Source organism: Nansenia antarctica (genome assembly GCF_963989245.1).
Source record: "Nansenia antarctica genome assembly, chromosome: 6".
Taxonomy (NCBI): domain Eukaryota; kingdom Metazoa; phylum Chordata; class Actinopteri; order Argentiniformes; family Microstomatidae; genus Nansenia; species Nansenia antarctica.
The window spans coordinates 56353193-56375043 of record NC_137676.1 but is presented as its reverse complement, the minus strand read 5'-3'; the positions used below and the strand labels follow the sequence as shown (position 1 = coordinate 56375043).

General features: G+C 47.9%; 1 protein-coding gene across 1 annotated transcript; it reads left to right on the top strand.

Annotated features, from left to right (window-relative positions):
• Nucleotides 1-297: 297 nt before the first annotated feature.
• Nucleotides 298-20100, top strand: suclg1 (succinate-CoA ligase GDP/ADP-forming subunit alph). Its single transcript, XM_080534960.1, has 9 exons — nt 298-350; nt 2864-2964; nt 5524-5640; nt 6702-6914; nt 7337-7394; nt 9068-9151; nt 9649-9800; nt 14425-14613; nt 19622-20100. The coding sequence occupies exons 1-9, from the start codon at nt 317-319 to the stop codon at nt 19646-19648; spliced, it is 975 nt and encodes a 324-aa protein (XP_080391086.1). The 5' UTR covers nt 298-316; the 3' UTR covers nt 19649-20100.
• The last annotated feature ends 1751 nt before the right edge of the window (nt 20101-21851 follow it).

Below are 21851 nucleotides of genomic sequence, written 5' to 3'. Positions count from 1 at the left end.
ACGCGTTAAGTCTCACTCGGAACTGTCAAGGAACTACACTACCCAGAATCCCTTGTGGTTTAACGCTATCCCTGAATCTTTGCCTGGGATGACTTTCATCTCACTGGTCGTATTATTTTTTATCAGTGGTGTGCTTTGTAAAACTATAAATAATAATGTCATACGTGTAGCGTTTGAAGTAAATCCACATGATTTCGCTAGGTTTACAAATGTCAACCATTGACATTTGTTGTTTTCATCAGGCACATATATAGTCAGCCATTGCATTGACGTCCAGGGTCCTTCAGCCTCCCGTGTCATTGGTGAATGACCGGAGATGTCGCACAGTAGGTTGTTTGCCAGGCTGCTGGGTGAGTAATAACAACCGTCTGTCATTATTCATATCGGGCATATGTTTAAGGTTTAGTTTCTGCTTGGTAACCTTGATCAAAGGCTGGAGTTCTGCAAGCATTCTGGGGTTTCGCACACAGTGTTTAGCCATGGCAGCGGCCGTGGGTCTCCTGGCTGAGACAGCTAGCCTAGCCTAGCCTAGCCCACTGACAACCAGCTCATCACTGTCTGGGCCAGAGCGACCTGAACTTTGACCCCACGTGTCCTTTAGGCTTTTAGATTGAGCTTGTCCCTTCTACTAATGTGGACAAAGTACATTTATCCAATACTAAGTACTCCCCAGACACGTAGTGTCAGTTCATGTCTGTTGTTTTGGGAGCTGCCTGTGCTACCCTCAGCTGTCAGTTGACAAGCCACTTGGTTTACCAACAAGCTGAAGTTGTGAGAATGCAGAATAAGCACATGTTTGATTTCTGGACGCATCATTTATATCTGTGTGTGTGTGTGTGTGTGTGTGTGTGTGTGTGTGGGTGTGTGTGTGTGGGTGTGTACACGTGTGTGTACACGTGTGTACACACACTAGTAGTAGTAATAGTCGTTGTCCCCTCATTTTCTCTCAAGTGTATTTAGCTCAATAGTTCATGTTGCTCTAGAAAGACACTGTTCTAATTGTGTGCAGCAGCAGTTCCAACAGCTGCCTGTCTGACAGTGATGCAACACACACACACACACACACACACACACACACACACACACACACACACACACACACACACACACACACACACACACACACAGAACACACACACACAGAACACACACACACACACACACACACACACACACACACACACACACACACACACACACACACACACACACACACACACACAGTTAATCACAGCAGTCAGAATGGCAACAAACGGTGGCTTAACTGATGTTTGAATCCAGCCACTTGCTTGACTTTTGTGTTGTATCAATGAAACACTACAGTTTGAAAAACATAACAAGAATGAGAGGTTTCATGTCCAAACAAGACCATGAAAAGCTCATCCATGCATTTGTTTCGAGTAGACTTGATTATTGTAATGGTCTACTAACAGGCCTGTCTAAGGGGGCTGTTCGTAAATTGCAGCTCATCCAAAACGCCGCTGCTAGGGTCCTAACAAAAACGAAGACGTTTGAACACATTACGATTACACCAATCCTGAGATCTCTACACTGGCTACCAGTCTCTCAGAGAATTGAATTTAAAATACTCCTAATTGTATACAAATCACATGTCTTTTTATTAACTTTTATATTGCCCCTGTTGTATGAAATGTGCTAAACAAATAAACTTGTCTTGCGACTAACATTATGCAATTTCAGAATGTAGTACACACACACACACACACACACACACACACACACACACACACACACACACACACACACACACACACACACACACACACACACACACACACACACACACACACTATTGAAACTATTCTCACTATTCTCTAGCAATTATAGAGAACATTTCTCCAACCTTTTCCTGCAGTGTGGACCTCTGCTTGCCTTTGTCCATTGGATTAGTGTTAAGCCCTGTGCTCACACACACTATTTAAACCATTCTGTAGAAATTGTAGAGATTACATTATTACCTGAATTGGTTTCATTTTCACTGTCTTTTGAAACAAGGACAAAAGCTCAATGGTGAGGTGATTGGAGTAGAGTATTAAGTTCTGCACTGACTTGATGAACATTGATTGACTCCCTTCTATCTCATAATGAACAGTCACTCAGGTTTAGGCTAGGCCTGCCTATGAGCTCTGTTGGCCTTGGTGTTGAGCAAGTTGTGTTCAACTCAGTTGTGTGTAACTGGTCAGAGGAGCTGTTGACGATGTTGACTTACTGTTGATGATGATCAACAGAGTGAATGTTCCCTCAGGTCCTTCAAGAGTCTAACAGATTAACTCAGTAAATCAATCAGGGACTTCGCAGGTGGCCAACTGCTTAGTTACCAAACCTGGGCTGTGTTCAGTTGGGAGCAGCATAGCGACACATTTTTAAAGCTGTGTTCTTATCGGGCAGATCCAGGTAGAACTGTCTCCTTTGAACCCTTAACTCTGAACGTTTCAAGAAATGTTTTGTGCTCAGCTGAACTTAACCCTCTGAGTGTCTTGGATGGCATTCTGTCCCTCATGACCAGGGTCAGGGGTCATTGTCCTGGTCAGGCCATGTGGTCAGGAAACACTCTAAATGACCTCTGATCACCATAAGGGCTTGATTCAACCTATCAAGTCTTTACAGAACAGTGATCAGGAAGGAGATAAGATAACATGGTCATTTTAAGGCAAATTGTCTAGAACATAACCCTTAAAGTTACAATATGGAAAGTCCCCAAAATAGAAACTACCTCATTGCACAAAGTGAGAGAACCTCTCTCCATTAGCCGAAAACTAAAAACTAATGAGGCAAGAAATTAAAATATCAGTCCTGGTCTCACTCTCTCCTCTCCTCTCCTCTCCTCTCTCTGGGTTTGCAGTGCAGCAGAATGGTGCGAGGCACTGTTACACCGCCTCAAGGAAGCACCTCTACATTGACAAGGACACCAAGGTCATCTGCCAAGGGTTCACAGGGAAGCAGGTGGGTAAAAGCTACAAGCCTCCCGCACACACACACACACACACACACACACACACACACACACACACACACACACACACACAGGTACATACTCACACACACACACATATACACATATACACACACACACACACACACGCACACACAAACACATATGCACACACACCTACACACACACGCACACACACACACACACACACACACACACACACAGACCCACAGCTTTCCTCAACTCCCTCAGTTATCTTGTTTCAGACTAGTATCAACAGACATTGTTTCCAGTTCGTCCACCATCCCAGAGTCATAACAGTTTACTGTAATCTTCCTGGAACATGCATCTATCAAGTTGACCTTGCGCTTCATTGATGTTTAGTTTTTTGTTTTAATTTTTTGCATATGAATTAAATGAACACACACACACACACACACACACACACACACACACACACACACACACACACACAGTGGTGCACCATATCCCCCCAGTGAGTGAGTGAATGGATGGCGGAGGATGTCAGCTGCTTGTCACTCAGCTCATTTGGTTGTGGAGGATGGAGGACCGGGGTAATTGTCTTGTGTTTAATCAAGCCCAGTTGATGGAAAAACTATTGGCCACCGTGTCCAACACCCCCAGCACTTTTCATCACCGTCTCCCCCCCCCCCCCCACATTCTCCCTCTCTTCTTCCTGTTATCTCTGACTCCTCAACATAATAAAGAGTTATTAAATGTAGTTGTAATGACCACTCATGATAATTAGAAACGAATGAGGGATGATTCAAGTGTCACCGCTGCCCATTGACTTCTCCTCTACCTTGATAAGCAAGCCATTCTTCAAATTCATTGTCCTATCATTAGCCTGAATAGGGCCAGGAAAAAGAGCAAAGTTAGCAGTGCACCTTGCATGAAATACGTGAGGAGGAGGGGGGGAAAGAGAAGGATTTAAAAGGATGATGAGCAGGAGCTGGCAGAGGAATATGGCGTAGGAATTAAGAGAGATGTTAAATGGAAAGGAAAGTGCTGGTTCAGGGTTCTCTTTCTCTTGTTAATCTCAGTAATTATAGTTTCAACATTAGACTCATTGATTCTGACTTGTTGTAGTTGGCCCCATGGACCACTTATCTGCAGTGTTTCCACATCCTGTGTAATTATTAACTGAAGGGGCTTGGACCTGGGTGAGTTGGACGCATATAAAACACATGAATGGACTGGCTGCCTACTTTGATTTTCATCTGCAAAATATGGACAGTAACTTATAGCAACACGTTGGACTGTTCAACTTTGAGAGGCCATAACCATGGAACCGTTTGTCCTAGAGTAGAGACACCAAATCAACACCAACTCCTCAAGACGAACACAAAACCTGTTTGGACTGAAGATATGCATCATTTTCCGCTATGTTGAAACACAAACAAATCTTCTTCAAATATACCATGAGTCCGATCGACATGAAACTTTAAAAAGAAAAAGACAAAGACAAACAAAAAGTTCCCATGTCAGAAATGACCACTCTACATGCAAATGAATCAGCACCATAATTAATGAAATATGCAGAAGAGTAGGCCATATTTATGAAAATTAATGTGAACTTGGTGAGCCACAAGACAGTAGTATGACATAAACGACGTGTACCAAATTCCAACATGATCGGATCTGAAACATGGCTGCCACACGCCACTCAATATTCTGCATTTCCAGACATTTTTAAATACAAAGAAATAACACTTAAAAATGTTCTTCTCATGAACCGCAAGTCCGATTAACACGAACGTTGGAGGACAAGGACAAGTTCATACTTCTAAAAAATGGCTCATGAAAAGGGCACTGTCTAGAATAGATGTGACCTCAGGATTCTCCATGGTTTAGTCAGATATTCTGGTTCTACACCTTATGGTCCTGTAGGCCTTTTACCGGGCCTGCAGGATAAACCAACAACATCAAAATGTCATACTGGATCTTGAGTTGAAACACTCCAACAACTTTGACAGCCGGCCATAAAAAGAGCACCATCTGGGTTAAAGTGTGCTGCACGATCGCTGTTTTGGGAACATTTTGTTTTCCACTTCCCAGAAACCCAGTGGCTGATTTTTGATCAGAGGTACGCTAGGTCCATCAGGCGTAGCTAATCTGTTAGCGCAGGTGTGTGTGTGTGTGTGTGTGTGTGTGTGTGTGAGTGTGTGCCTGCCCGTGCGTGTACCAGCATGTGTGTGTGTGCCAGCTTGTGTGTGCGCCAGTGCGTGTGTGTGTGTGTGTGTGTGTGCGCCAGCGTGTGTGTGTGTGTGGCTGTGTGCGCCAGCGCGTGTGTGTGTGAGCCCATGCCAGAGTGTCTCCCAGGCTCCCCTCGGTGGGCAGCCCTCTGCTCAGGTGATCCATCGCGGGTGGCAGCTTCCTCTCCTCTTCCCTCACTCCTGTCTTTAATGATACCTCAAGGTTGGCGCCGCGAGAGGGTACCATTCCCTGCTCAATCCATCACACACACCCCCCCCCCACACACACACACACACACACACACACACACACACACACTGTATGACTGTCTCTGTCTCTCTGTCTCCCTCTAGGGGACGTTTCACAGCCAGCAGTCCCTGGACTATGGCTCCAGGTTAGTGGGGGGAGTGTCCCCCGGCAAGGGGGGCAAGACGCACCTCGGGCAGCCTGTCTTCAACTCCGTCAAGGAGGTAAGTATTCCCCCCCCCGCCCCCCCACCACAGTTAACGGTGCCCTTCACTGGGAAGACACACAGGACCAGTTTCCATGACCACCCTCTCCTGGGAGGGGGGGAGAGAGGGAGACAGAGAGAGAGAGAGAGAGAGACAGAGAGACAGAGAGAGAGAGAGAGACAGAGAGAGAGAGACAGGGAGAGAGAGGGAGAGAGAGGGAGAGGGAGAGAGAGAAAGAGAGAGGCCAAAGATGAAGAGAGAAGCCTCTCTGTCTCCCAGGAGGACAGTGGCCGGTCATGGAACTTGTACTGTGTGTTTTCTTCTCTGTTTGAAGGGCACTTGGGTAAGTTGGGAAAGACTTGTGATCAAGGGCGACTGAGTCACGGCTCTTCCAGTGAAATCAATCTCCCACTTTAAAGACCGAAATGGTTGTTGAAGCACCGTTCTCACCCTCTGAAGATTGAGATGGGGGTTCAAGGACCATTGGAGTCTTGGCGAGACGGCGAGCGTACTCCCAATACTTACCCCGGGTCTTTTAATACACCGTCTCGACAAAGCTCCAAATGAAATGTGTGATTAAGAACATTAGTAGATTAAGAACATTAGTTCAAAAGCTCTGATTAAGAATTGTGTGACAGAAGACTGCAATTAAAAGATGGATTTTGCAATATGTATCTGTCATCCCTGGTCTGTTATTTATTAAGTTTTATCCTCCAATTTTGTAGACTTGTACTGGCCAGGTCTCCCTCGAAAAAGAGATTTGAATCTCAAGTGATGTCCCTGGTTAAATAAAACAAAAGGTTAAATAAAAAATTAAAAAGTGTTATTCAATGCTTAGACGCTTGAATTATCGAAACACGGTTTACAGTTCACTCCTCTCCCTTAGTAAAACGCCTGAATTCTTTTTCCTCCCTTTTTTTTCTCTTCTCCTTCTTCTTCTCCTCCTCCTTCTCCTTCTCCTTCTCCTCCTTCTCCTTCTCCTTCTCCTCCTCCTTCTCCTTCTTTTTCTCCTCCTTCCTTCTCCTCCTCCTCCTCCCCCCCCCCTCCTCCTCCTCCTCTTCCTCCCTCCCTCCCACCAGGCCAGAGAGGCCACCGGGGCCCACGCCACGGTGATTTACGTGCCCCCTCCCTTCGCGGGGGCGGCCATCTTGGAGGCCATCGATGCGGAGATGCCCCTGGTGGTGTGCATCACGGAGGGCATCCCCCAGCAGGACATGGTGAAGGTGAAGCACCGCCTGCTGCGTCAGAGCATCACCCGCCTGATAGGACCCAACTGCCCCGGGGTCATCAACGTAAGAGGACGCATGCACACACACACGCACACACACACACACACACACACACACACACACAAACGCGCGAACGCACAAACACGGACACAGACATAGAAATGTGTACACACACACACACACACACACAAAAGTGCGTGAACGCACAAACACACACGCAGACAGACACGTGTATGAGCTCGCGCACACACAAACGCGGACACAGACATGCGTACACCCACACACACACAAGCGTGCGAATGCACACACGCAGACAGACACGTGTATGAGCTCGCACACACAAACACGGACACAGACATGCGTACACACACACACACAAGCTGGTTTCACACCCAGCATCTCTATCCCTCACACTCGTGGGTGTGTGTCCCTCTGCTGTGATGTGGATCAGTGTGTCTTATATTTGTGTGTTTCTCCCCCCCCAGCCTGGAGAATGCAAGATTGGCATCATGCCTGGCCACATCCACAAGAAAGGGAGAATCGGTGAGATGTGCTGCTGCTCTCTGCCTCTTCCCTCTCCACCACCCTTAAGGCCAATGCACACAGCGTGCGATTTCTGTTGCGCGACAACATTCCATTTTGAAGTTTGAATGGAAGTCTATGAGAACATCGCATCCCAACACACACGGCCCCGATTTTAATCGCACAGCGAACATTCGATTCCATTCATTTTGAATGGGACAAAGCACAAGGCGTGCGAGTTTTGTCGCACTGTCAAATTTTGCAAATGTTGTAAAAGTTTGTGGTGCGACGGATTATTGCATCACAATGGGACAATTGGGAAAACCTCAACTGGTCTATCTAAATTAATTGAGTCACTCATAACGGGGAGAGAGACTGGAGCATACATTTTTGACTGTCTCCTTTTTTGAAAGAAGTGAAAGGCTGAAGGTCGGACCCAAAAGGTCTGATATAGTACATACACCTACGGTACATGAAGGGTTTATGATGTACAACATTATCATTTCATTTTCATATCATATATTTCAAATACATACTGGACACAACGGATAATGGATGCCATTTGGTAAACCTCATCTTCTTGGAATGTTGAGGTGCAACAGAAATTGAATCGCACGCCGTGTGCATTGGGATGCGATGTTTTATGATTTTTTCATAGACTTCAATGGTGTGAGTTGAAAATGGAATTTTGCGGCGCAACAAAATCGCATCGCACGCCGTGTGCGTTGCAATGGAATGTTGTCGCGCAACAGAAATCGCACGCTGTGTGCATTGGCCTTTAGAGAACCTTCTACCTCACCTCCAAATGGCTCGGCTGGCTTTTTAAAAAATATATATTTTTGTGTTTGGTGTTATGGCAGACTTGACTGTCTGACTGACTGTCTGACTGTCTGACTGTCTGACTGTCTGTCTGACTGACTGACTGACTGACTGACTGACTGACTGACTGCTGGCTTCGGTGTGTCCAGAGGGGAGTTAACCGTAGGTTAGACAGTGCCCATTAACGGTTGCCAAGGTGTCTCCAAGGTGACAGGGCTGTAGGTGGACGGGGCAGGTAGAGGAGCGTGGCGGGGGTAATGCCAGCCTGTCAGTCAGACATGTCTGCCAGTCAAAACAAACTTTTTTTCTGGGTATGATAATGATTGCGTCTGATAGACTGCAGAAATGTGCATATGTGCGTGCGGAGATTCCATCATCTTGGGTTAGCCTCTCTCTCTCTCCCTATTCCTGTCTCTCTCTCTCTCTGTATGTCTCTCTCTCTATTCCTGTCTCTCTCTCTCTGTCTCTCTCTGTCTGTCTCTCTCTCTATTCCTCTCTCTCTATCCCTGTCTCTCTCTATCTCTGTCTCTCTCTCTTTCTCTTTCTATTCCTGTCTCTCTCTCTCTGTGTGTCTCTCTCTGTCTCTCTCTATTCCTGCCTCTCTCTCTCTCTGTCTGTCTCTCTTTATCCCTGTCTTTCTCTCTTTCTCTGTCTCTCTATCTCTCTCTATCCCTCTGTCTCTCTGTCTCTCTTTCGGTCTCTGTTTCTCTCTTTCTGTCTCTCTCTGTCTCTCTCTTTCTGTCTCTCTTTCTCTCTCTCTCTCTCTCTCTCTCTCTCTCTCTCTCTCTGTCTCTCTCTCTCTCTGTGTGTCTCAGAAAGCAGACAGTTTTGCTGCAACATGTTTAAATGTTTGACATCTCCCCCCCTCCCCGCAGGCATCGTCTCCAGGTCAGGAACTCTCACATATGAAGCTGTGCACCAAACTACACAAGTGGGCCTGGGACAGTCTCTCTGCATCGGTACGCTGGACTCCAACACTTCCAACACATTTAGAACCCTACATTTAACTCTAGAACAGCCGTGCCTTTTTTTACCTACTATAAGAGCCGCCTCGGGGGTCAAATGACCATAGTCTTTACAATGAGAAGCTGCTCCTTACACACAACGACCACTAATTGTCCGTCTTGTAAATTAGCCTGTCTCCTACACAGAAAAACAGCAAAATAGCTTTATACTAGCTTATCCTGATGTGATTTTGATAATTTAAGGATACTGGGTGGTAGAACGCACATATCTAGGAAAAGTCATGAAAGGAGGGTCCTGGAAATTTGATCGAGTGCAAAGATATTAAAAACGAATTTACTCACAGGGTCAGATGACCTGACGGCTGTTGTAGGGTTTTGCATGCATTTCTTACGGAAGATTGTTATGAGAGTCAGTCGAGGCGGGTATCTGTGTGTGTCGGCCGGTTTCCCCGGCCTGTTTCAAAAGGGTGTTTCCGTGGTTATGTGTCCAGGTATCGGCGGAGACCCCTTCAACGGGACGAACTTCATCGACTGTCTGGAGGTGTTCCTGCAGGACCCCAAGACCGAGGGCATCATCCTGATCGGGGAGATCGGAGGAGACGCAGAGGAGAACGCTGCTGAGTACCTGAGACAGCACAACACTGTGAGAGACACACACACACACACACACACACACACACACACACCTGTACACACACACACACACACACACACACTGAGTACCTGAGAAAGCACAACACTGTGAGAGGACATACACACACACACACAGTCTCTCACACACACACACACACGCGCACACACACACACCTATACACACACATACACACACACACACACACACTCTCTCTCACACACACACTGAGTACCTGAGACAGCACAACACTGTGAGAGGACACACACACACACACACACTCACTCACACTCACACACACACTTACGCACGCACACACACACACACACACACTCTCACACACACACATACTCACACACACACACACACATACAAACACACACACACATACAAAAACCTCCCCACCACACGCGTGTACACACACACACACACACATACAAACTCTATTGTTCATACTGAGGCATTGTCACGACCCTGTCCCAGCCCCACACACACCTCCAGGCACACCTCCCTTGCAGAAGCTCAGACTGTGGGTGTGAGGCAGAGTTCAGCCTCCAGTGGGAAGAAAAAGTTCATCATGCAGAGTGCTCACACACACACACAATCTTCTTTGATCCACACTCTTGATGGGGGCAGGCGTGGGAGAGGCTGAACTCTGGAGTGGTGAGGTGAATTATACAAGTGCGTCTAAGAGCCTCCCAGTGACAGTTTTCCACTTTTCGAAACCCAGGATTTTAATATTGGCAAGTGGGTGTTTTTTCCGGTCTCTAGTTTTGTCACGACAGCAAAGTTTGATTAAGCAAATGTGTGTGTGTGTGATTGTGTGTGTGAGAGAGAGAAAATAGTTAGTGTGTGTGAGAGAGAAAGAAAGAGAGATAAGAGTTTGTGTGTGTGTGTCTGTGTCTATTTCTGAGTGTGTACAGTGTCTGTTTGTGAGGAGATTTAGTTTGTGTGTGCGTGTGCATATTTGTGTGCGTGTGTGTGTGTGTGCGCACGCGCGTGTCTGTCTGAGGTGCTCAGGAGTTGAGAAATGAATTTGATTTGCTCCCGGCGGCCCTAATGCATGCAAATCTCTCCGCACCGTCTCGGGAGAATAACTCTGCCTCTCTCCCTTGCGTACAAACACACTCACCCAATCTTCCGGGGTGTTGACAAGCAGAGACCGCTCTCTCCCCCTCACACTCTGACACGCATGAGGAGCCCGTCGGAGCATGTAAGCGCTCGATAGTTTTCTCCGAAAGTCGATTGTGTTGCCGAGGAAAAGCTTTGAACAGCGGGAAGGCAGGGTGGTTTAGTTTAAAGCTCGGAGTTGTTGTTTCACCCGACCTGCGTCTTGTAGACGAACGAGGAGGAGGAGGAGGAGGAGGAGAGGGGAAAATGCCAAGACGGAGTTCGGCGAATCGGTTGTTGTTTTGTTTGTGGATTTTTTTCCTTAAAATGACCGCTTTCTTCGACTGTAAGCTTCTCACTTCAGAGTTAGTATGGAGACCTGTGGGAGGACAATAGGCTGACAGCAGGCCTGCACCTATCTCTCTCTCTGTCTCTCTCTCTGTCTCTTTTTCTCTCTCTCTCTGTCTCTCTCTGTCCCTGTCTCTGTCTCTGTCTCTCTCTCTCTCTCTCTCTGTGTCTCTCTGTCTCTCTGTCTCTGTCTCGGTCTCTCTCTCTCTCTCTCTCTCTCTCTCTCTCATCTCGTCCGTCATTACAAAATCAGGCACATTTGCCGACGCCTATAGGGAACGTCAGCTGAAAATAAAATAACGATTCCGCGGGGTCCTATTATACGCCGCGCCCCTCGCCGGTGCAGCAGACGTTTCCAAAATGATGATTCCTGTCCTTTCCCCGCCCGATGAAAAATGTCCCCGATGGCGTTGGTTACAGGAGACATATATATAACATTGGCGTAATGAGACCCGTCCCTGCCCGGACAAGGTGACTGATGGCCTTCACTCTCTAATAGGAAGAGGACACGAACGATGATGGAGCTTCACGCCACATTACATGTATCGAATCCCCCCCCCCCCACCCCGTACGTACCAGGTGACAGGGCCGTTACTCCTCAGCTTCTCTTATTATCGCTGTTAATGTCAGGACGGATCGATTCCATTACAGAGGACGCACAGGAAAAAGGGGGGGATTGGAAAAGGTAGTTTGGGATTAGCGGGAGGAGAGCGGGGGGGAGACGGATGGATGACTGGGCGGAGAGCGGGAGAGACGTAGCAGGTGGGGTTTAAGGCGGTCGAGGCCGGTTCTGGTAGATCTGAGGACCACAGGGAGATCAAGTAGTCCTGAGTTAGCACTTCTAAGAAGTGGAGACTGTGGATTTTTTCTTTGTCGTGTTTTTCCGTTGCAGAAAGGAACGTCCGGAGCCATTGTAGCAGGCCGTTTTGCACACGTGGCCACGTTGTCGTATCGCTATCGGGGGGGAAACAGGTCAAACTTACGTGTCCCACAAAACAAAACAAAAAAGTCTTCCAACCCTTATTTAAGACCACTTACCAACCCCTCCCGAGTACTCTTCAGTCACCTCTGCATCTGTGACGCGTGCTAGAAAGTTTTATCGGTCCGTTCGTGAACTTGTTGTTGTCGTACAGTACAGAGTAACTGTACAGCCAGACAGACAAGAGGGCCTGCGACGCATACACAACAAACAGTGTAGAGAGAGAAAGGCCTAGAGGATTTAGCACCTCACCCGCCGTGAAGACTCCCGACGCGTTCTGAAATCCCTTCATTTCATCCTCCCCACTCCACGGCCCAGCGCCCTCCTCCAGTACTGCGTGGTTAATACACTGAGCTAAGCTGGAACGCACCGGAAACAAACACAGATTGTAGTGTGGGCTACGTGGGGGGGCGGGGTTGGGAAGACAAGGGAGAGATTGTGTGTGTGTGCGCGTGTGTGTGTGTGTGTGTGTGTTTGTGTGTGTGTGTGTACTAATATCTACTGTGTCTGAAAAGGGACTTGTAATTGTCTAGATTACGGCTCCCCCTCCACTCCCCCCCCCCCCCCTCCCCCTCTCAGTCGGGCCTCCTCAACTCCCGTGGGCGAAGGAAGAGGTGGAGGAAAACACGTCCCCCCGCTCCTCTCCTCTCATAATTAAAGTCATCCATCTTGACTGGTAACAATGGAGGACAAAGAGACAAGGGAACGCAAATGCTAATTTGACTCCCTCCTTTTATGTGCTCCCCGAGTACTTCCCTGGGAGATGAGGATTAATAGAGTAATTATGCCCTAACCTGTTTTGGTAGATTTAAGACTTGATTCACACGTGGGAGGTTTGTTTTGTCAAAGCGTGAATTAATTTAGAATACCCAAAGTCAAGAAGAGAGAGGGAGAGAGAGAGAGAGAGAGGGAGGGAGGGAGGGAGGGAACTGGAGTTTTTGGACCAACCTAATGCCGCTGTTTCTCTGGAAGCGATTGAGAGATCCCCGCACAAACGGCGGGCTGCTTTCCAATGCGTCTGAAGCGAAAGTCGCCCTCCTAATTCCTACCCACTCTGCTAGCATCACACTTGCATCTTTATTTTTTTTATTTTTTATTAATTTTTTTGTTAGAAACTCCTCGCTAGCCAAGCTTTACTTTCTTTTCTTTCTTTCTTTTTTCTTTTTTTTTGGGACGCTGTAGTCTTGGCGGAGGAGTAGAGAGGCTCTGGCCCCCCTGTGGTCTGTGAGCAGGCGTCTCCCCTCACTTACCTGCCAGCTTCCAGGGTCCGGAGCTGATAAGGCAGCAGGGAGTCTGGCTTGGCCAGCCTGGTCTCGCCCGCCAGCTTGTTTTACATGTTGCCGCCCCGCGGGCAAGCTAGTCCTGTCTGACAGCCCCTTATCTGGGGCTACACCCCCCCAGGACGTCTCTGGAGACCTGGAATAGACACACACACACACACACACACACACACACACACACACACCCCCTTCCTTCCCAACCTCAAGATGATGTTATTCCTGGGGATGAAATATTAGCTTTTTTTCCCTCCCTGACAGGAAATGATCTCAACTTGCGTATCCATCCATCAGCGAGGTAACGCCGGACAGGCGGCGGTGAGCTAATCACCGGCAGCATGACTAATTACCTTCCGCCAAATGAGATGTGGTGTTGAAACGGCAGCGCCCCTCCCACCCCCCCCCCAGCCTCTCCACAGCTCCGACACCCACCCATGCAATTAAATGGCCTGATTGACCCGTTATTTTAATAGGAGAGGCAGAGAGGTAAGAGAAAGGGGTGAAGGAGGGGGGGGGGGGTGGAGGGAGGAGAGGGTGTTACAGTACTCCGACTGGCTCAAGAGCCGCTTGGTAATAATTGGAGGACCTGCTGTGTTTTTGTTCCGCGTGACTCGGCTGGGGAGCGTTTTGTTTCAGGGAAGAATGTAAGAATATGCCTGATTAAAATAATAATATATATTCCTTTCTTTCTTTTTCTTGCATTCTCCCTTTTCCCCACCTCTGTGTTCTCTCTCTCTCTCTCTCTGTCTCTCTCTCTCTCTCTCTCTCTCTCTCTCTCACTCTCTGTCTCTCTCTCTCTCTCTCACTCTCTGTCTCTCTCTCTCTCTCTCTCACTCTCTGTCTCTCTCTCTCTCTGTCTCTCTCTCTCTCTGTCTCTCTCTCTCTCTCTCTCCCCCCCCCCCCCCCACACACACACCCGCAGGGAGCCAACGCCAAGCCCGTGGTGTCCTTCATCGCTGGGCTGACGGCTCCGCCGGGGCGCAGGATGGGCCACGCTGGCGCCATCATCGCCGGGGGGAAGGGCGGGGCCAAGGAGAAGATCTCGGCCCTCCAGTCGGCGGGCGTGGCCGTCAGCATGTCCCCCGCCCAGCTGGGCAGCACCATGTTCAAGGTGAGGCCGTCGTCTCGGAAACTAAATAAAAACGTTGTTCGAGATTCGTCTCAAAGCCTCTTTAGTCTTGACGTGTGTGTAACTGTGTCTATGAGAAAAGGTGCAGTTACTAATAGTCTACTGGAAGCCCCATAGTAAACCCAGAAATTGTTGATTCTTATGAACTTGTATGATTGAAATGTCATCTAAAGGCCTAGTGGATGAAATTCCACTTGGTTGCTAAGAGTTGCGTGTCGAGCAATTTGAGTAATTAGCATGTTATGCGAATTCATCGCTAAAAACTGGAAATGGCAATCATTTTGCTTCCAGTTCACTTAAAAAGCTGATCTAAGAGTCCACGTCCATGTTTGTGATGTACAGAAAGTCCTCTAGTACCATGGTGCAAGCATGCAACCTTTCCTCATTAGCATACTTAGCATAAATGATGTAATACTTCAGGAAATATAGTTATATTCTTGCTTTTAGTCAATTTAGGAAGGTGATTTTGATCCATGTTATTTTTCATTATACTATTTATCCCCATATTTTATGAGGAACAATGTGCAGTTCCCCCTCCCCCACCGGCGTCACCTGCTACCCTCCACTTGACCACTTGACTCCCACACAATGCCCCACGGTTTTCCCTCCAAAAAGGACATTTCCATCTGGAGCTGAAGAGTACTCTACTAGTGCAGAGTTAAGGGTCTACAGCAGCAGTAGAATGTGTCACCTGTTTCTTAACCATAGAAAAAATTGAATAAGTGCATCACATAGACAGCTCATACTGGTTGTGGCCAAACGTCTTCCAAATTCCTGCAATTTCCCATTAGACACTGCCTTCAGTGTTCACCACCATTAGACGCTGCCTTCAGGGTTCACAATTAGACGCTGCCTTCAGTGTTCACCACCATTAGACGCTGCCTTCAGTGTTCACCACCATTAGACGCTGCCTTCAGGGTTCACCATTAGACGCTGCCTTCAGGGTTCACCACCATTAGACGCTGCCTTCAGGGTTCACCACCATTAGACGCTGCCTTCAGGGTTCACCATTAGACGCTGCCTTCAGTGTTCACCACCATTAGACGCTGCCTTCAGTGTTCACCACCATTAGACGCTGCCTTCAGGGTTCACCATTAGACGCTGCCTTCAGTGTTCACCACCATTAGACGCTGCCTTCAGTGTTCACCACCATTAGACGCTGCCTTCAGTGTTCACCACCATTAGACGCTGCCTTCAGGGTTCATTACCATTAGACGCTGCCTTCAGGGTTCACCACCATTAGACGCTGCCTTCAGTGTTCACCACCATTAGACGCTGCCTTCAGGGTTCACCATTAGACGCTGCCTTCAGTGTTCACCACCATTAGACGCTGCCTTCAGGGTTCACCACCATTAGACGCTGCCTTCAGGGTTCACCACCATTAGATGCTGCCTTCAGTGTTCACCACCATTAGACGCTGCCTTCAGTGTTCACCACCATTAGACGCTGCCTTCAGTGTTCACCACCATTAGACGCTGCCTTCAGGGTTCACCACCATTAGACACTGCCTTCAGGGTTCACCACCATTAGACGCTGCCTTCAGTGTTCACCACCATTAGACGCTGCCTTCAGTGTTCACCACCATTAGACGCTGCCTTCAGGGTTCACCACCATTAGATGCTGCCTTCAGGGTTCACCACCATTAGACACTGCCTTCAGGGTTCACCATTAGACGCTGCCTTCAGTGTTCACCACCATTAGACGCTGCCTTCAGGGTTCACCATTAGACGCTGCCTTCAGTGTTCACCACCATTAGACGCTGCCTTCAGTGTTCACCACCATTAGACGCTGCCTTCAGTGTTCACCATTAGACGCTGCCTTCAGTGTTCACCACCATTAGACGCTGCCTTCAGTGTTCACCACCATTAGACGCTGCCTTCAGTGTTCACCACCATTAGACGCTGCCTTCAGGGTTCACCACCATTAGACGCTGCCTTCAGTGTTCAGCACCATTAGACGCTGCCTTCAGGGTTCACCACCATTAGACGCTGCCTTCAGGGTTCACCACCATTAGACGCTGCCTTCAGTGTTCACCACCATTAGACGCTGCCTTCAGTGTTCAGCACCATTAGACGCTGCCTTCAGGGTTCACCACCATTAGACGCTGCCTTCAGGGTTCACCACCATTAGACGCTGCCTTCAGTGTTCACCACCATTAGACGCTGCCTTCAGGGTTCACCATTAGACGCTGCCTTCAGGGTTCACCATTAGACGCTGCCTTCAGGGTTCACCACCATGCGTATCTTCTCTTCTCGTTTATTTATTTTTTTCCTCTCCATGTAGAAAGTGGCACGGTTGGGATTGAACTTTTAATACGCAATAAAGAAAAAGGCAACGGCAAAGAGGGGGAATTAATAAGCGCCGCGTTGACGCAGCCTCTTTATTTCAATTTATCACCGGGGGAAACGGTTTTAACAAGATGTATAAAAAGTGAAAGCGTGTATTACTCCCATTCATCACCTTATTCTTTCATTACCAAGAGCCGACAAACTGCACGCAGATATGGATTTGCGCGCCTGTGTGTGTGTGTATGTGTGCATGTGTCTGTGTCTGTGTGTGTGTGTGCATGTCTGTGTATATATATATATGTGTGCGTGTGCGTGTGTGTGTGTTTAATTCATAATCATTGCGCGTAATGATGAAAAACGCTCTTTCTGCTTGTTAATTTTGCAGCCCATTGTGTTCATACATCTCTGTTAATCTCATTTGCTACTGTAATGGGGGACTCGTACACAGGCGGAGAATGTAAACAAACACAGGGCGAGGGACACGCACACACACACACACACACACACACCCACTCACACACACCCCAACCTGCTCGTGGATGCCTCCCTACTTGGACACTCGGTTGCAACTAGCTCCTGCATGCTAATGGGCGAATCAGGAACAAGCTCTCTGTGGAGGAATTAGCCTTAGAGCACAGCGGCGCGCGCTCTCTTTTATTATCCTCCTTCGCTCTCCCTCTCCTCTTCTGTCTGACACCTCCTCGCCAGAGCCCGCATTAACGTGTCCACCCACACTCCTGCTCTCCCTCTCCCTCCTGACTGATGTCTGTCGCACTCGAGTACTCTCCAGTCCTCTCCTCCTCCTCCTCCTGCCTTGATCTCCACCCCACCCCCCCCTCCATCCTGCCCTCCCCCTCTTCCTCCTTTCTCTCTGTCTGCAACACCGCTGACACGTCACCATCATCTCCCCTCTCGACTCGTCTCTCTCTCTCTCTTTCCCCCCCTCCCCTATCTCTCTCTGTCTCTCTCTCCCCCCTCCCCTATCTCTCTCACACTTTCATCCTGCTCCCCCTTCACTTCTTTGTCAAGGTGGCGTTCTATCAGTCATTTTCCTGGACACAGATTAGGCTTCTCTCTTCTATCTCACCCTCCCTCCTCCTCCTCCTCCTCTCCTCTCTATCTCTCACTGTGTCTTACCCTCCCTCCTCCTCCTCCTCCTCTCTATCTCTCACTGTGTCTTACCCTCCCTCTTCCTCTCCTCCTCCTCTCCTCTCTATCTCTCACTGTGTCTTACCCTCCCTCCTCCTCCGCCTCCTCCTCCTCTCCTCTCTATCTCTCACTGTGTCTTACCCTCCCTCCTCCTCCGCCTCCTCCTCCTCCTCTCCTCTCTATCTCTCACTGTGTCTTACCCTCCCTCCTCCTCCGCCTCCTCCTCCTCCTCTCCTCTCTATCTCTCACTGTGTCTTACCCTCCCTCCTCCTCCTCCTCCTCTCCTCTCTATCTCTCACTGTGTCTTACCCTCCCTCCTCCTCCTCCTCCTCCTCCTCCTCCTCTCCTCTCTATCTCTCACTGTGTCTTACCCTCCCTCCTCCTCCTCCTCCTCCTCCTCTCTATCTCTCTCATTCTCATGTTCTGGCTGCAGCAGTAGCCTGTTCCCAGTAACCCCCCACCCCCCCACCCCCCAGCTAGGAGTAGGACCCCTGCCTCCCTCTCCTTTCCTCTCTTCTTTCATCCATCCATCATAGAGAGCCCGCGGACATACAGTACAGCAGCCATGTCAGCTCTCCTGGACGCCACTCTTCCCCCAGACTCCCCCTCGCTTTCTTTCATTTTCTCTCTCTCTTTCCCTCCTTCATTCTCTCCCTCTGTTCTCTCTCTCGTTCTTTCTCAGGAAGTCCTTGATTGGTGCATACAGATGCACTGAGTCCGCACCACTCCAGAATATAATAATCACAGAAAACAAACCAACACTGACACGGCAGCAGAGAGAAACTGCAGTGTCTAAGTTGTGGTGGGGGATTATGTTTTTTGGCCACTAGGTGGCAGTAGGCCTCCAGGTATGTTCTGCAAGTCATTTCTAATGGGCAAACACGTATGCGTGTTCTGTAGGCCTGAAATATATGTCGTTTGCATAAAGAGATTTTTCTGAGAAATTCTCGAGCAAGAGAATATTCTATCATCCTGCAGCGTGTTTTGATATTTGGTAAATTGAATATGGAAATAGCTACATTCTGTTTAATGGCCGACGCTATGCTTTGTCATCCTCGGCATCATGTGGTATTATTTGCTGTTGTATAAAGAAACAGCATATTTAAATGTCTTGATGTGGAGTTTGTGTTTGTCTTGTGTGTTTACCCAGACTCCTCCAGATGAGGTATTTATAGCTTTATTCCACTTCCAGGTTGAAGTATCTGTACCCTCAATCTTTGTGACAGAATCTGAAATGAGAATTTGACTGATTTTTGTCTTGGTAATCTGTCAGTTACTCACAGATCAAACTTGTCTTTTTGTCTTTATCTCAGTCTTTACCCCCCCCCCCCCCCCCCCCTCACCTTCTCCCTCCTCAGGATGGTAGAAGGTTCCTTGTTATGATCTCCCAGCAGATCTGGAGCACCAGATCAAAAACAAGCAGTGGGAATTCTCCATGAATTAATCATCTCATGTCCTTTCCCCTCTCTGTCCCTGTCCGTCCCTCTCTCCCCCCCCTCCCTGTCCCCCCCCCCATCCACCTTCCACCCCCCTGTTGTGGTCTGATCTGGCAGGAATTCGAGAAGAGGAAGATGTTGTAAACCGGGAGAGGCAACCACGACCCCCCCCCCCCTCATCACAGGCGACCTGACTGTCTAAGTTGCCGTGCCCCACGACGCCCCCCCCACCCTGCAGCTCAGCGACTATCCGCACAAGCAGTGTTTTAATATGTTTTTTCCTCCAGCTATACATCCACTCATGAAGAAAGAGTTATATAACTATATCGTAACGGTCTCTTAACGAGCCGGATGAATTCAGGACAGGAGAGGGGAGAGGACTTTAAGAGCCAGCTCACCTTCTGTCATTAGCGGCAGTAGTATTTTGGGGGGAGTTATGTCTTTTAGTCGACTCGCAGAGAAGGGGATGCCATGGTAACCTTGGTGATGTGGCTTCTGTGTCTATGTTTGTCTCTGTGTGCTTCACTCCTCCTGTGACGAGTAGTTCCATCCACTGGCTGTCCACCTGAATATGAAATATTATTATTTCTCAAACACTTCTGCTCTTCCTGTTTTTATTTCTCGTATCCAGACGCACGCACACACAAACAAACACTAGATACTTCCTCATGCACAAATTGCAATGCAAAGGACATATATATATATATATGTACATTGAAAAGTAGCGTTAACAATATACAATGCATAGTACTATATGTGTTTAGGTGGGTCAGGTCTTACAGAGCTTGTGGAAGACTCCTAGGTTTGTTGAAGGGCTGTGGGAAACGTCATACAGTACATCCTGTTACAACAGCATGTGTGGGCGACCATGGAGCGGAACTTGGAAGTCTCTGCATTGCCGTGTCCAAATAACACTTCAGGTTTTGTTATTGTTAAAGAGAATTGGTTGTAGATGATTTCCATGGCTAAAATAAAGGTTACACTGACACTGTCTCACAGAGTGTTTGGAGGCTGAAATCCTCAGCTGTATCCAGGAGTCTGTGAAATAACTCTCCACTGCACTGGACTTTGTCCTCTTGTTAAAAGGGTACTAATTCTGTCATGATATACACATATACTCCACTCGCCCTCACACACTGACAAGCCTCGACCAAGAGATAATTTGGAAGTGACACAATATAATTCAGGAGTTCACACTGTTCTGGAGTTACATGTCACCCATGACAGTGCTTTTAGTGAGGATTTGAACCTCTAGGAGGGCTTCGCTTGTCCCTTTAATTGTGTTTCTCCTGGATGACACCCGTTCCCATGTTCACTAATCCAGAATGAGAATGCTAATAGCCCTCCTCGCCACTTATCCCATCAGAATTGCCCTTGAGGTCTTGATCCCCGGGCGTAGCCTGCTAGGCCTATGACAATTACATCAGAGGATATTATTATGGGAATCTTATCTTTCATGTTAAACATACACCGACCAGCCAAAACATCATGACCACCTGCCTGTCATTGTCAATGGTCAATGAGTAATGTTTTGGCTCATTGGTCTGTAGTAGTTCTCCTCAAAGTCTTGACAGATACTGAATGTTTCAAGTAACTTTGGTTAATAATTGTGCTTTTGGAATAGGTCCATATTGGCTCTTAAATGCAGTGATTCAGGAAAAAGAAGAATTGCTTTCTGCTACAATCATTGAACGGATGGAAATCTCTTGAAACAGCTTGAAATCTCAATGTAAACACAGCCATGGGGCATACACTCATGTTCCAAACTGTGGTTGTGAGATAGCATAGGAACACTTGTCCATGAACTAAATTGGATCTTTGTCATGCAAGCCTATGCAGTGGTTTATTGAGGAATTAATGTAAGATATTTCTTTTAGAATATATGATTACATGCCGGGGTCTCTCATCCATTAACCTAAGCGTCTGCATAAATTGGCTTAATAATGGAACCAAGATAACGAGCAGCATCTCGCACTCCAGCCGCATACACACAGAGAAGGATTAGGCCGGTGTAGTAAGTGAAAATGATGGACGACAAACGCTCGAGAGAGGAAGACAACCAGACAACTCAACTCCTCCGGGATAGAAACCGCCGGGGATTAAAGGCGGTAATGAACCGTGAAAATGCCCTCCTCTGCAGAACTGTAGAATAATCTCCATTCACCACCAAAACAGATGATTGTGTGTAGGCCTAAACACTTTGTTAGTCAACTTTCTAATAGGCATTACAGATAATAACCATGAGAAAGATTGCCAGTGGAAATGTTCATTTCCCTCCATTCCGGAAGGCAGACAGGGGCAGGCCGCAGCAGGCAGACAGCATGGACGGTCCTTATGTTTGGGCAGC

Bases quoted from the DNA above. Each gene is read 5' to 3' on its own strand.
- suclg1 (XM_080534960.1), top strand. From the start codon at position 317: ATGTCGCACAGTAGGTTGTTTGCCAGGCTGCTGG. The intron at 5,641-6,701 runs GTAAGTATTCCC...CCCTCCCACCAG, and splicing joins TCTTCAACTCCGTCAAGGAG to GCCAGAGAGGCCACCGGGGC. The intron at 6,915-7,336 runs GTAAGAGGACGC...CTCCCCCCCCAG, and splicing joins ACTGCCCCGGGGTCATCAAC to CCTGGAGAATGCAAGATTGG.